Source organism: Esox lucius, chromosome 11 (assembly GCF_011004845.1).
Source record: "Esox lucius isolate fEsoLuc1 chromosome 11, fEsoLuc1.pri, whole genome shotgun sequence".
In the NCBI taxonomy this organism is placed as follows: Eukaryota; Metazoa; Chordata; class Actinopteri; order Esociformes; family Esocidae; genus Esox; species Esox lucius.
In genome coordinates this window covers 54,513,018-54,528,559 of record NC_047579.1, presented here as the reverse complement: position 1 = coordinate 54,528,559, position 15,542 = coordinate 54,513,018, and the positions used below count along the sequence as shown (strand labels likewise).

Below are 15,542 nucleotides of genomic sequence, written 5' to 3'. Positions count from 1 at the left end.
CTAGATACTTAAACTCCTCCACTTGAGGCAGGCACTCTCCACCAACCTGAAGTGGGCAAGCCACCCTTTTCCGACTGAGGACCATGGCCTCAGATTTGGAGGTACTGATTTTCATCCCCACCGCTTCACACTCGGCTGCAAACCGTCCCAGTGCATGCTGAAGGTCCTGGTTAGAAGGGGCCAACACGACAACATCATCTGCAAAGAGCAGAGACGAAATTGTGTGGTCCCCAAACCTGACACCCTCCGGCCCCTGGCTGCGCCTAGAAATTCTGTCCATAAAAATTACGAACAGAACCGGTGACAAAGGGCAGCCCTGCCGGAGTCCAACATGCACTGGGAACAAGTCTGACTTACTGCCGGCAATGCGGACCAAGCTCCTGCTTCGGTTGTACAGGGACCTGACAGCCCTTAGCAAAGGACCCAGGACCCCATATTCCCCAAGCACCCTCCACAAGATGCCGCGAGGGACACAGTCGAATGCTTTCTCCAAATCCACAAAACACATGTGGATTGGTTGGGCAAACTCCCATGAACCCTCCAACACCCCGTAGAGGGTATAGAGCTGGTCCAGTGTTCCACGGCCCGGACGAAAACCACACTGTTCCTCCTGAATCCGAGGTTCTACTATCGGCCGTATTCTCCTCTCCAGAACCCTGGCATAGACTTTCCCGGGGAGGCTGAGAAGTGTGATCCCCCTATAGTTGGAACACACCCTCCGGTCCCCCTTCTTAAAAAGAGGGACCACCACCCCGGTCTGCCATCCAAGAGGCACTGTCCCCGACCGCCACGCGATGTTGCACAGGCGTGTCAACCAAGACAGCCCCACAACATCCAGAGACTTGAGGTACTCAGGGCGGATCTCATCCACCCCCGGTGCCTTGCCACCGAGGAGTTTCTTGACCACCTCAGTGACTTCAGCCCGGGTGATGGACGAGTCCACCTCTGAGCCCTCATCCTCTGCTTCCTCAATGGAAGACGTGTCAGCGGGATTGAGGAGATCCTCGAAGTACTCCTTCCACCGCCCGACGACATCCTCAGTTGAGGTCAACAGCTGTCCACCTCTACTGTAAACAGCGTTGGTAGGGCACTGTTTCCCTCTCCTGAGGCGCCGGATGGTTTGCCAGAATATCTTCGAGGCCAGCCGATAGTCCTTCTCCATGGCCTCACCGAACTCCTCCCAGGCCCGAGTTTTTGCCTCCACAACCACCCGGGCTGCAGCCCGCTTGGCCTGTCGGTACCCGTCAGCTGCCGCAGGAGTCCCACAAGCCAACCAGGCCTGATAGGACTCCTTCTTCAGCTTGACGGCATCCCTTACTTCCGGTGTCCACCACCGGGTTCGGGGATTGCCGCCTCGACAGGCACCGGAGACCTTACGGCCACAGCTCCGAGCGGCCGCTTCGACAATGGCGGTGGAGAACATGGTCCACTCGGACTCAATATCTCCAACCTCCCTCGGGATCCAGTCGAAACTCTGCCGGAGGTGGGAGTTAAAGATCTCTCTGACAGGAGACTCGGCCAGACGTTCCCAGCAGACCCTTACAGTACGCTTGGGCCTGCCGAGTCTGTCCAGCTTCCTCCCCCGCCATCGGATCCAACTCACAACCAGGTGGTGATCAGTTGACAGCTCCGCCCCTCTCTTCACCCGAGTGTCCAAGACATACGGCCGCAGGTCAGATGAGACGACAACAAAGTCGATCATCGACCTGCGGCCTAGGGTGTCCTGGTGCCACGTGCACTGATGGACACCCTTATGCTTGAACATGGTGTTCGTTATGGACAAACTGTGACTAGCACAGAAGTCCAATAATTGAACACCACTCGGGTTCAGATCCGGGGGGCCGTTCCTCCCAATCACGCCCCTCCAGGTGTCACTGTCGTTGCCCACGTGGGCGTTGAAGTCCCCCAGTAGAACAATAGAGTCCCCAGTCGGAGCACTTTCCAGCACCCCTCCCAGAGACTCCAAGAAGGTCGGGTACTCTGCACTGCCGTTCGGCCCGTAGGCACAAACAACAGTGAGAGACCTATCCCCGACCCGTAGGCGCAGGGAAACGACCCTCTCGTTCACCGGGGTAAACTCCAACACATGGCGGCAGAGCTGGGGAGCTATGAGCAAACCCACACCAGCCCGCCGCCTCTCACCATGGGCAACTCCAGAGTGGTGAAGAGTCCATCCTCTCTCAAGGAGTGTGGTTCCAGAGCCCAAGCCGTGTGTAGAGGTGATCCCGATTACCTCTAATCGGAACCTCTCAACCTCACGCACCAACTCAGGCTCCTTCCCCGCCAGCGAGGTGACATTCCACGTCCCTAGAGCCAGTTTCCGTGTCCAGAGATCGGGTTGTCTAGGCCCCTGCCTTCGACTGCCGCCCGATCCTCTTCGCACCGGCCCCTTATGGTCCCTCCTGTGGGTGGTGAGCCCTGTGTGTTCTCATGGTGTTTAAAGGGTTTCTGATGGTGGTACTCTAGAGATGTGTTTGTTCTCATCGTGTTTAAAGGGTTTCTGATGGTGGTACTCTAGAGATGTATTTGTTCTCATTGTGTTTAAAGGGTTTCTGATGGTGGTACTCTAGAGATGTATTTGTTCTCATTGTGTTTAAAGGGTTTCTGATGGTGGTACTCTAGAGATGTATTTGTTCTCATTGTGTTTAAAGGGTTTCTGATGGTGGTACTCTAGAGATGTGTTTGTTCTCATTGTGTTTAAAGGGTTTCTGATGGTGGTACTCTAGAGATGTGTTTGTTCTCATTGTGTTTAAAGGGTTTCTGATGGTGGTACTCTAGAGATGTGTTTGTTCTCATTGTGTTTAAAGGGTTTCTGATGGTGGTACTCTAGAGATGTGTTTGTTCTCATGGTGTTTTATGGGTTTCTGATGGTGGTACTCTAGAGGTGTGTTTGTTCTCATGGTGTTTTATGGGTTTCTGATGGTGGTACTCTAGAGGTGTGTTTGTTCTCACCGTGTTTTATGGGTTTCTGATGGTGGTACTCTAGAGGTGTGTTTGTTCTCACCGTGTTTTATGGGTTTCTGATGGTGGTACTCTAGAGGTGAAACCACAAAGCTGGTGGAGGCCAGCAGGTTCCAGTGATTCAACACTCGTACGGTCCACACACCAGGTCGTAGCGGCAGGTTTAATGGGGGCCGGTAGTGTGTGTACTCAGCCCCACCTTCCACCAGGATGTCGTATGTGGCAGCGATGACATTGGTGGGGTCCACCCAGACAACTGTAACCGTGATGTTTTGGCCCCTGCCCCAGCGTTGCATAGCAACAGGCTCATCCATGGGGCCCAGCAGGCTTCCAAAGTTCCGGAAAATTCTCTCCTTGGCGTCCCACTCTGTACCCACCTAATAGGAGGTGACAGAAAGTAAGAGGGAAGTGTATAATACTACTGAAGTGTAAATTACTATTGAAGTGTAAATTACTATTGAAGTGTATAATACTACTGAAGTGTAAATTACTATTGAAGTGTATAATACTACTGAAGTGTAAATTACTATTGAAGTGTAAATTACTATTGAAGTGTATAATACTACTGAAGTGTAAATTACTATTGAAGTGTAAATTACTATTGAAGTGTATAATACTACTGAAGTGTAAATTACTATTGAAGTGTATATTACTATTGAAGTGTATATTACTATTGAAGTGGATAATAGTATTAAAGTGTAAATTACTATTGAAGTGTATATTACTATTGAAGTGTATAATACTATTGAAGTGTATGTTAGTATTGAAATGTATAATATTATTCAATCAATCAATCAATCAATTGGTTAGTGGGGGTCCCTTTGGTTGATGCTTGGCAATGTGGTTGGATTGATTTCCTGCCACACTCAATCAAACAGACTCCAACCTCTCCACAATGGCCAAGACCAGAGAGCTGTGTAAAGACATCAGGGATAAAATTGTAGACCTGCACCAGGCTGGGATGGGCTACAGGACAATAGGCAAGCAGCTTGGTGAGAAGGCAACAACTGTTGGTGCAATTATTAGAAAATGGAAGAAGTTCAAGATGACGGTCAGTCTCCCTCGGTCTGGGGCTCCATGCAAGATCTCACCTCGTGGGGCATCAATGATCACGAGGAAGGTGAGGGATCAGACCAGAACTACACGGCAGGACCTGGTCAATGACCTGAAGAGAGCTGGGACCACAGTCTCAAAGAAAACCATTAGTAACACACTACGCCGTCATGGATTAAAATCCTGCAGAGCACGCAAGGTCCCCCTGCTCAAGCCAGCTCATGTCCAGGCCCATCTGAAGTTTGCCAAGGACCATCTGGATGATCCAGAGAAGGAATGGTAGAAGGTCATGTGGTCTGATGAGACAAAAATAGAGCTTTTTGGTATAAACTCCACTCGCCGTGTTTGGAGGAAGAAGGATGAGTACAACCCCAAGAACACCATCCCAACCGTGAAGCATGGAGGTGGAAACATCATTCTTTGGGGATGCTTTTCTGCAAAGGGGACAGGACGACTGCACTGTATTGAGTGGAGGATGGATGGGGCCATGTATCGCGAGATCTTGGCCAACAACCTCCTTCCTTCAGTAAGAACATTGAAGATGGGTCGTGACTGAGTCTTCCAGCATGACAACGACCCGAAACACACAGCCAGGGTAACTAAGGAGTGGCTCCGTAAGAAACATCTCTAGGTCCTGCAGTGGCCTAGCCAGTCTCCAGACCTGAACCCAATAGAAAATCTTTGGAGGCAGCTGAGTCTGTATTGCCCAACGACAGCCCGAAACCTGAAGGATCTAAAGGTCTGTATGGAGGAGTGGGCCAAAATCCCTGCTGCAGTGTGTGCAAACCTGGTCAAGAACTACAGGAAATGATATCTGTAATTGCAAACAAAGGTTTCTGTACCAAATATTAAGTATTCTGATGTATCAAATACTTATGTCATGCAATAAAATGCCAATGAATTACTTAAAAATCATACAATGTGATTTTCTGGATTTTTGTTTTAGATTCCGTCACTCACAGTTGAAGAGTACCTATGATAAAAATTACAGACTACAAATTACTTCAAAATCGGCAGTGTATTAAATACTTCTTCTCCCAGCTGTAAATACATTTGATTGATTGATAATACTATTGAAGTGTATATTACTATTGAAGAGTAGTTGTGTTCCTCAAACCATTCCTGAACCATTTTTGCTTTGTGGCAGGGAGAATTTTCCTGCTGAAAGAGGCCAATGCATCAGGGAATACCGTTGCCATGAAAGGGTGCACATGGTCTGCAACAATGGTGGTACATGTCAAAGTAACATCCACATGAATGGCAGGACCCAAGGTTTCCCAGCAGAACATTGCCCAAAGCATCACACATTCATCAGACCACACCACCTTCTTCCATTGCTCCATGGTCCAGTTCTGATGCTCACGTGCGCATTGTAGGTGCTTTTGGCAGTGGACAGGGTATGGGCATTCTGACTGGTCTGTGGCTACGCAGCCCCATATGCAACAAACTGCGATGTACTGTGTGTTCTGACACATTTCCATCAGTGCCAGAATTAACATTTTCAGCAATCTGAGTTACAGTAGCTCATCTGTTGGATTGGACCACACGGGCCAGCCTTCACTCCCCACGTGCATCAATGAGCCTTGGCCGCCCATGACCCTGACACCGGTTCACCGCTTTTCCTTCCTTGGACCACTTTTGATAGGTACTGACCACTGCAGACCTGGAACACCCCACAAGGGCTGCAGTTTTGGAGATGCTCTGACCCAGTCATCTAGCCATCACAATCTGGCACTTGTCAAAGTCACTCAGACCCTTATTCTTGCCCCTTTTTCCTACTTCTACCACATCAACTTTGAGGACAGAATGTTCACTTGCTGACTAATATATCCCACCCACTGACAGGTGCCATGATAACATGATCAGTGTTATTCACTTCACCTGTCAGTGCTCATAATGTTATGGCTGATGGGTGTATCAGTGTTATTCACTTCACCTGTCAGTGCTCATAATGTTATGGCTGATGGGTGTATCAGTGTTATTCACTTCACCTGTCAGTGGCCATAATGTTTTGGAAAATGATTTTCTTTCTTTTTTATATCTTTGAGTGGACATTTGGTAAGGGAATATGGGAATAATGTTAAAGGACATAAAAACAAACGTTTGTATGGATTCTCACCTCAGCAAACTGCAATCTGTTGAGTGTGGAGGTCTCCGGGGCCAGGGTGAAGTGGTTACTAGGGGTGACCCAGGTTTCTAGGGTCTCCAGCTGGCTGGTTGCTAGGTTACTGACATGTTGACGGACTAGGTAGCCTTGGAACACGTCTGACAGGAAGTACAGGTGGACAGACACTGGGTAGCCCCTGGAAACATACCTGGGATACCCCAAATATACACACATAGACACACTTTATATGATCAGTTGTCAGTAAATCCACGGTTTCCTAAACACATAAAGAAATATGAAAAAAAACAAATACATTAATAAGGTCCTCAGTAAGCTTTTTGAACTGCCTTAGAGGCAACAAAATATCTCATTTAATCGTTTTTAAATAAAGTTAGTAATGATCTTAGATACTCTGGGTTTGGTAACTCGTGTCAAAGTTTGTGATGATGTTAGGTGGGGGTACAGAGTGTGTCCTGTCTCTTGGGTGTATATTAGAGGTGGGGGTACAGAGTGTGTCCTGTCTCTTGGGTGTATATTAGAGGTGGGGGTACAGAGTGTGTCCTGTCTCTTGGGTGAATATTAGAGGTGGGGGTACAGAGTGTGTCCTGTCTCTTGGGTGTATATTAGAGGTGGGGGTACAGAGTGTGTCCTGTCTCTTGGGTGTATATAAGAGGTGGGGGTACAGAGTGTGTCCTGTCTCTTGGGTGTATATTAGAGGTGATAAAGCTGTCCATAGAGGGTTTGAAAAATACTTCCATGACAGATCCCAGTGCGTGATCACAGAAGGGGTAATATTCAAATCAACACATTTATTTAACAAATACACACACACTTAAACACAACACCTATGTGTAAATATACAGTTGTGCTAATAAGATTGCATATTGCAAAAAAAAGGCTTTTATTTAAGGATAGTGATCATATGAAGCCATTTATTATCACATAGTTGTTTGGCTCCTTTTTAAATCATAATGAGAACAGAAATCACCCAAATGCCTCTGATCAAAAGTTTGGTGACACACACAGGTGAAAATGGCAATTAAAGGTGAATTTCCCACACCTGTGGCTTTTTAAATTGCAATTAGTGTCTGTGTATAAATAGTCAATGAGTTTGTTAGCTCTTACGTGGATGCACTGAGCAGGCTACGGAGCCATGGGGAGCAGAAAAGAACTGTAAAAAGACCAGCATAACAAGGTAATGCACTTTATAAATATGGAAAAGGATATAAAAAGATATCCAAAGCCTTGCAAATGCCAGTCAGTAGTGTTCAATCACTTATTAAGAAGCCAAGGTCAGTTAGACCAAGAAAGATTTCAGCCAAAACTCCCAGAAGAATTGTTCTGGATATAAATAAAAACCCACAGGTAACCTCAGGAGAAATACAGGCTGCTCTGGTGTGGTTGTTTCAAGGAGCACAATATGATGATAATTGAACAAAAATGAGCTGCACGGTCGAGTTGCCAGATATAGCATTTACTACGCCAATGCCACAAAAAAGCCCGGTTAAAATATGCAAGACAACACCTTGATACGCCTCACAGCTTCTGTCACACTGTAATTTGGAGTGACGAGACCAAAATAGAGCTTTATGGTCACAACCACAAGCGCTATGTTTGGAGAGGGGTCAACAAGGCCTATAGTGAACAGAACACCATCCCCACTGGGGATCCCCACAGAATCGAACCACTCTGAGGAGATTTAAACGTGTGGTTCATGCAAGATGACCAAAGACTTTACATCACCTAGAGGCCTTTTGCTGAGACGATGCAGACTTTCATTTTTGTCTTTCTTGCCATGTTTTGTTTCTTTGCCATTCTGTTATGACCTACAGTTGAATGTGAATCCCATAAGAGATGAAAGACATGTGTTTTGCCTGCTCACTCATGTTGTCTTTACAAATGGTACATGTATGACCAATTCTCCAAGGGCATGCAAACCTTTGAGCACAACTGTGAATACAGGTGCAGGTCATAACATTTGAATATCATCAAAAAGTTGATTTATTTCAGTAATTCCATTCAAAAAGTGAAACTTGTATAATGTATTCATTCATTCCACACCGACTGATATATATCAAGTGGCCCCTGCACACAGTGCCAAAGCTACCAGTACCTGGTTTAAGGACCATGGTATCCCTGTTCTTAATTGTCCAGCAAACTCGCCTGACCTTAACCCTATACAAAATCTATGGGGTATTGTGAAGAGGAAGATGCGATACACCAGACCCAACAATGAAGAAGAGCTGAAGGCCACTATCAGAGCAACCTGGGCTCTCATAACACCTGAGCAGTGCCACAGACTGATCGACTCCATGCCACGCTGCATTGCTGCAGTAATTCAGTGTATATGCACACTTAAACACAACAAATACACACACACACACAACGTATATTGATAACACATCCCCACACACTGACCTGCAGCGGTGGTCATCTGGGTGGCCCTGCAGTGATGTGGCAGCATGTGCTAGGCCCATACGGGTGAAGGCGTGGTAGTGAGTGAGCTGACTGTCTGATAGGATGGCCACAGTGTCCGTCTCATCGTATACATTTTCCCAGTAGGACTGGAGTCCCGGAGTCCCCTGGAGGAAAGAGGAGCAGTTTTATGGAAGAGAGTGTCAATGTATGTGTTTGTGTTATAGAAAAGTGTTTGTGTGTTATAGAAGAATGTATGTGTGTGTGCTTAATGGAAGAATTTGTGTGTGTACTATGGAAGAGTGTGTTGATATGTGTGTGTGTGTGTGTGTTCTGTGTAGTATGGAAGAGTGTGTGTGTGTGTGTTCTGTGTAGTATGGAAGAGTGTGTGTGTGTGTGTGTGTGTGTTCTGTGTAGTATGGAAGTGTGTGTGTGTGTGTTCTGTGTAGTATGGAAGAGTGTGTGTGTGTGTTCTGTGTAGTATGGAAGAGTGTGTGTGTGTGTGTTCTGTGTAGTATGGAAGAGTGTGTGTGTGTGTTCTGTGTGGTATGGAAGAGTGTGTGTGTGTGTTCTGTGTGGTATGGAAGAGTGTGTGTGTGTGTTCTGTGTGGTATGGAAGAGTGTGTGTGTGTGTTCTGTGTGGTATGGAAGAGTGTGTGTGTGTGTGTGTGTTCTGTGTGGTATGGAAGAGTGTGTGTGTGTGTGTGTTCTGTGTGGTATGGAAGAGTGTGTGTGTGTGTGTTCTGTGTGGTATGGAAGAGTGTGTGTGTGTGTGTTCTGTGTGGTATGGAAGAGTGTGTGTGTGTGTTCTGTGTGGTATGGAAGAGTGTGTGTGTGTGTTCTGTGTGGTATGGAAGAGTGTGTGTGTGTGTTCTGTGTGGTATGGAAGAGTGTGTGTGTGTGTTCTGTGTGGTATGGAAGAGTGTGTGTGTGTGTTCTGTGTGGTATGGAAGAGTGTGTGTGTGTGTTCTGTGTGGTATGGAAGAGTGTGTGTGTGTGTTCTGTGTGGTATGGAAGAGTGTGTGTGTGTGTGTGTTCTGTGTGGTATGGAAGAGTGTGTGTGTGTTCTGTGTGGTTTGGAAGAGTGTGTGTGTGTTCTGTGTGGTATGGAAGAGTGTGTGTGTGTTCTGTGTGGTATGGAAGAGTGTGTGTGTGTGTGTTCTGTCTGGTATGGAAGAGTGTGTGTGTGTGTGTTCTGTGTTGTAATGAAGAGTGTGTTCTGTGTGTATGCTGTTTGTATTTGAGTGAATGTAAGTGTGTCTTTGTGTCTGTTTGTGTTTTTCACCCACCTGTGGATAAGGGCCAAACAGGAAGCTGTCCAGCTGGGTAACAATCTCCTGATTCACACTAGCCTCAAACTTACGGGCAAAAAATGTAGGCCTGGATGTTTGCTGTGGAGAGAGGAAGGAAATTAAGACAGAGACAGACAAAGAGAAAAAGAGACAGAGAGAAAGAGGCAGATAGGAAAAGACAGAGAGACAGAGAGAAAGAGGCAGATAGTTGCTGTTATATTCAATTCTTATTTGTCAATATTTGCTAAAATGATGTCATGCCAGTATAGCAATCTGGAACTGGATCCGACTTTGAAAGAGAGGAGACAATCTAGATAACTATAACAAAGCCCTCATCTACAGAGAGATGAACCTCTTAAGCCAGCTGGATTTGGGGTTCTGTTCACAACACCAACAGACCCCACAGAGCCCTGACAGAGTGAAACAGACCCAACAGAAACAAAAACTGAGCTATTTGACACATTGGACAGTTTCAACCAAACAGGTAAATGTAAACTGACCCAAAATAAAGACCAGACCAAAGAAACTGAAACAAAGTAAGACCAGACCACTGTGATTGGCCCAAAAAGACCACTGGGGTATTGTGATTGACCCTGGGTAAGACCAAACCATGTGACTGACCCAAAAGAAGACCAGACCACTGTGATTGACCTAAAAGAAGACCAGACCACTGTGGCTGACCCAAAAAGAGCATGAAAGACTCAGTGAGCATGGCCTTGACTATGTACAGACTCAGTGATCATGGTCTTGACTATGTACAGACTCAGTGATCATGGTCTTGACTATGTACAGACTCAGTGATCATGGTCTTGACTATGTACAGACTCAGTGATCATGGTCTTGACTATGTACAGACTCAGTGATCATGGTCTTGACTATGTACAGACTCAGTGATCATGGCCTTGACTATGTACATACTCAGTGATCATGGTCTTGACCAAGCGTGCCGCACAAGCCCTGAAAAGTGAAGCCAAAACGTCTCGATCGCCCCCTGGTGAGTGGTCCCAGTATAGGTCATAAACCCCGCCCTCCCCATGTTATTCAATGGGACGCGAGACCAACTAAACAATTAAATTACCCTTCAAATATCTTTTTTCCGAAGCTGGTTTCTGTCATTTACTGTAGTTTGTATCACGCTAATGTAAATTCAAGAGTTTGTTTTTAAAATAAGTTTGTTTTTAGTTAGTTATTTAATGCTCTAAATACAGTGGTGTGACGTGATTCACAGCTGTGATTGACAGCTATCTGAGCCGAGGATCAGGCTTTTTTCGCGATCTTCGGAGGACTGAGGAGATTGGAGCTTTTACATTTAATCTCTAAATTTCTATAATTGATATAATTTCACACGGACATAATGGGTTGTTCTGCAGTACATTGTGCTAACCGATCTGGCATTTCCAATCGATTTTTGAATTTTTTTCGGTAAGTTAAATTTATAAGCTATTTAATTAGTAAATAAATGTAATGGGTTAGCTAAAAGACAAGAAGCCTCGTTAATAGCCATGTTAATAGCTAGCAGGTGATCGTTACCAATTATTTTTGTATTAGGCCTATTCTAAATTAAGGTTAAACATGATGTAAGTTAGGCTATAACATATCGTCTAGGTTTAACAAGCAAAGGTTGTACTGAACTTGGACTTGCGATTAGTTACGGTATGCGCATTCTGCAAGGGAGAGTGAGGGCGGGGCACAGGGGTGAGGCCGTTGATTTTGCGGCTTTACGGCTTTACTTCCTGCTCGCTACTGCGCATAACTACTGCGCAGAACTGGTCCCAAGATCGCTATCTGCGCAGGCGCAAGTCCAAGATGTCAGCGCCGTATCGGGACACTGGTGGCTTCAGTTTTCACCAATGGAAAAGAGCGAAAGGGCGTCATCCATTTTTTTACAGTCTATGGTCTTGACTATGTACAGACTCAGTGATCATGGTCTTGACTATGTACAGACTCAGTGATCATGGTCTTGACTATGTACAGACTCAGTGATAATGGTCTTGAGTGATCATGGTCTTGACTATGTACAGACTCAGTGATCATGGTCTTGACTATGTACAGACTCAGTGATCATGGTCTTGACTATGTACAGACTCCGTGATCATGGTCTTGAGTATGTACAGACACAGTGATCATTCTAAAAAATATGCCTTCATCTGACCAGGTGAGTTGACATGCCATTCTTTTAATTATATGCTATATTCCACAGAATTAATTTGATGTAGCATAAAAACGGAAATGTGAGAATAGCTAGCTACTAGTCTAAACTCTCCCTAGTAATGTTTTCCGATAACAGTAGGCAAATACTAGCTAGGCTAGTAAACAAAGCAAACATCATGTACAGACGGCTACATAATTACTTTGGCAGTTCACCTCTTTATCCACAGAAAGTTAGCTAGTCAACCAAATTGTCCAATCGTTTTTTCCCAGGTAATTAGTTATAGCCAATTACTAACAACAGTATGAGGTTATTCTAGGCAGCTAACATTGTCCTAGCTGGCAACCTGACTTAGAAACTGGTAGTGGTAGCAAAACCTGCGAACAATGTCTGCTGGATAGATGTACAGTCAATCAATCAATCAATACAATTTATTTATAAAGCCCTTTTTACAACAGCAGTTAAAGCAATTAAAAGGCCTGCATCTTGCGATCGTATGTTACGTGTAGGTATGTATGGCTGGATCATTTCAGCAAGGTAAGTAGGAACAAGTCCATGTATTGATTTATAGGTTAACAATAAAACCTTAAAATCAGCCCTAACCCTTACAGGCAGCCAATGTAAGGACGCTAGTACAGGAGTAATGTGTTCAAATATTTTTATTCTATTTAGGATTCTAGCAGCCGTGTGCAGCACTAATTGAGGTTTATTTATTGATTTGTCAGGGTAACCGGAAAGATTGATTTGTCAGTGTAACCGGATGTAAATAACTCTTGAGACATATTTTATTTGTTCATCAAAGGAGAGGTCAGGGTCAAGGGTAATGCTGAGGTTTCTTACAGTAAGTAACTATAGCCATGTTTGCTCTGTCTGTATAGCTAGCCACATTAATACATATAATAACAACAGTGTGAGGTTAGCTAGGTATCCAGCGTTTTAGCTAACTTTACTTATTTAACAGAAGAATTGCCACATCAGCGTCAAAGTTTAATGCATTTTTCTCCTTCAGTTCTTAAATTTTTTGTAAAATTGGCTAGCGTCTGTAACCCAGTTGATGCCCTGTATACTTTCCAAAGGAAAACCACAAAACACGCATGAAGACCAACATCCACTGACAATCCCAGCGATCATCACCACTATAGAAATAACAACCCAAATCAGCCATTAAGGTTTTCTTATCATTACCATGTGATGTCAAGTGGTGAGCAAAGACAAGTGTCCCTTCACACTGTATATGCTGTCACAGAGAGAGAGAGGTTGTGTAGAAACCAGAAAAGGAACAAGGCAAGCCTAGTTCAGGATATATGTGCTATGTCCTGTTAGCACTCATCCAGTCACTTGAGTGGAACTTGAATGGGTAAGGTACTATATACACCGATCAGCCATAACATTATGACCACTGATGAGTGAAGTGAATAACATTGATAATCTCGTCATCATGGCACCTGTCAGTGGGTGGGATATATTAGGCAGCAAGTCAACATTCTGTCCCCAAAAGTTGATGTGTTAGAAGCAAGACAAAATGGGCAAGTGAAAGGATCTGAGAGACTCTGACAAGGGACACATTTTCATGGCTAGACGACTGGATCAGAGCATCTCCAAAACTGCAGCCCTTGTGGGGTGTTCCCGGTCTGCAGGGGTCAGTACCTATCAAAAGTGGTGAAACGGTGACAGGGTCATGGGCGGCCAAGGCTCATTGATGCATGTGGGGAGTGAAGGCTGGCCCATGTGGTCGTTTTCAACAGACGAGCTACTGTAGCTCAGATTGCTGAAAAAGTTAATGCTGGTACTGATAGAAACATGTCAGAACACACAGTGCATTGCAGTTTGTTGCATATGGGGCTGCGTAGCCACAGACCAGTCAGGGTGCCCATGCTGACCCCTGTCCAATGCCGAAAGCGCCTTCAATGGGCATGTGAACATCAGAACTGGACTATGGACCAATGGAAGAAGGTGGCGTGGTCTGATGAATCATGTTTTCTTTTACATCACGTGGATGGTCGGGTGCGTGTGCGTCGCTTACCTGGAGAACACATGGCACCAGGATGCACTATGGGAAGAAGGCAAGCTGGCGGAAACAGTGTGATGCTTTGGCCAATGTTCTGCTGGGAAACCTTGGGTCCTGCCATTCATGTGGATGTCACTTTAAAACATTCCACTTACCTAAGCATTGTTGCAGACCATGTACACCCTTTCATGGCAATGGTATTCCCTGATGGCATTGGCCTCTTTCAGCAGGATATTGTGCCCTACTACAAAGCAAAAATGAGTTCAAGGTGTTGACTTGGCCTCCAAATTCCCCAGATCTCAATTCAATTGACCATCCGTGGGATGTGCTTGGCAAACAGGTCCGATCCATGGAGGTCCCACATCACAACATACAGGACTTAAAGGATCTGCTGCTAACGTCTTGGTGCCCGATACCACAGCACACCTTCATTGGTCTAGTGGAGTCCATGCCTCAGTGGTCAGGGCTGTTTTGGCGGCAAAAGGGGGACCTATAAAATATTAGGCAGGTGGTGTGCTGATCTGTGTATATATTTACATATGTATATATATACATATATAAACTGAGCCAAAACCTTATGACCACTCACAGGTAAAGCAAGGTCTGGATAATTTAGTACACAAACAATCAGTTCTCGTAGGCACCGTGTTGGATGCAGGAGAAATCGGCATGAGTAAAGACCTGAGCAACTGGCCAGACGACTGGGTCAGAGCATCTCTGAAACGGCAATGCTTGTGTGGTGGGACAAACCACAACCCAGTGACAGGGTGTTGGGCACCCAAGGCTCATCGATGCCTGAGGGTAATGAAGACACCTTCATGGGTCTTGGTGCCAGATACCACAGGACACCTTCAGGGGTCTTGGTGGGGCCAGATACCACAGGACACCTTCAGGGGTCTTGTAAAGTTCATGCATCGGCACACGGAAGACCAACAGCATATAAGGACTGTATGAATATTGTTAAATAAGTTGGTAACACTTGAAAATAAGGTACCATTTGTAAAGGGCTTCATGTATATATATTTAATTTTGCGCTCTTATACAAATTTTAGGTAGTTTAAGTGTGTGTGTGTCTGTGTGTGTATATATGCGCGTAAGTGTCTGTGTGTGTGTGTGTGTGTGTGTGTGTGTATAAGCATGTGTGTGTGTGTGAACTGTGTGCTTGTTCCCTTTAGTTCACGGCTACATTAGGCCTCTATAGGCCAACAAACCCAACATTATTGTAATGACAGTCTTGACCACCACACACCAGCTACAAGGCCCTTCAAAAACGACACACTGATCAAGAACAGCTGGCTTTCAGTTTCCCCTGGCCAAGTCATCAGTATTACCATCAGGAGCTCCGCCAATAAAACTGGCACTGGACCAGTTGTTAGATGAATTACGTGAGCGCATGCTGTAAGTACAGACTGGAGTGCTACGTTTTGAATGCCAAGCTATTCTTGTCCATTGCTGTGCCACAGAAAGGCACCTAGTGCTAAGCTATTTGTGTCCATGCCCTTAGCAGAGAGATGGCTTTTAATGCTGACACTAATTCCGTGACTGAAGTCCTGTGTA

The 15,542-nt window shown here is 45.4% G+C and overlaps 1 protein-coding gene across 3 annotated transcripts in view; it reads right to left on the bottom strand.

Moving 5' to 3' along the window:
- LOC105030590 (xylosyltransferase 1) overlaps positions 1 to 15,542 on the bottom strand; it is a 51,296-nt gene that overhangs the window by 3,026 nt on the left and 32,728 nt on the right. For all 3 annotated transcript variants that reach the window (XM_020050670.2, XM_013136174.3, XM_013136173.4), the window contains exons 8-11: positions 9,826 to 9,927; positions 8,540 to 8,703; positions 6,134 to 6,329; positions 3,005 to 3,338 (exon numbers count right to left, since the gene is read on the bottom strand). In XM_020050670.2, coding sequence (XP_019906229.2) covers positions 3,005 to 3,338; positions 6,134 to 6,329; positions 8,540 to 8,703; positions 9,826 to 9,927 — 796 coding nt within the window. The remainder of the gene's footprint in view (positions 1 to 3,004; positions 3,339 to 6,133; positions 6,330 to 8,539; positions 8,704 to 9,825; positions 9,928 to 15,542) is intronic.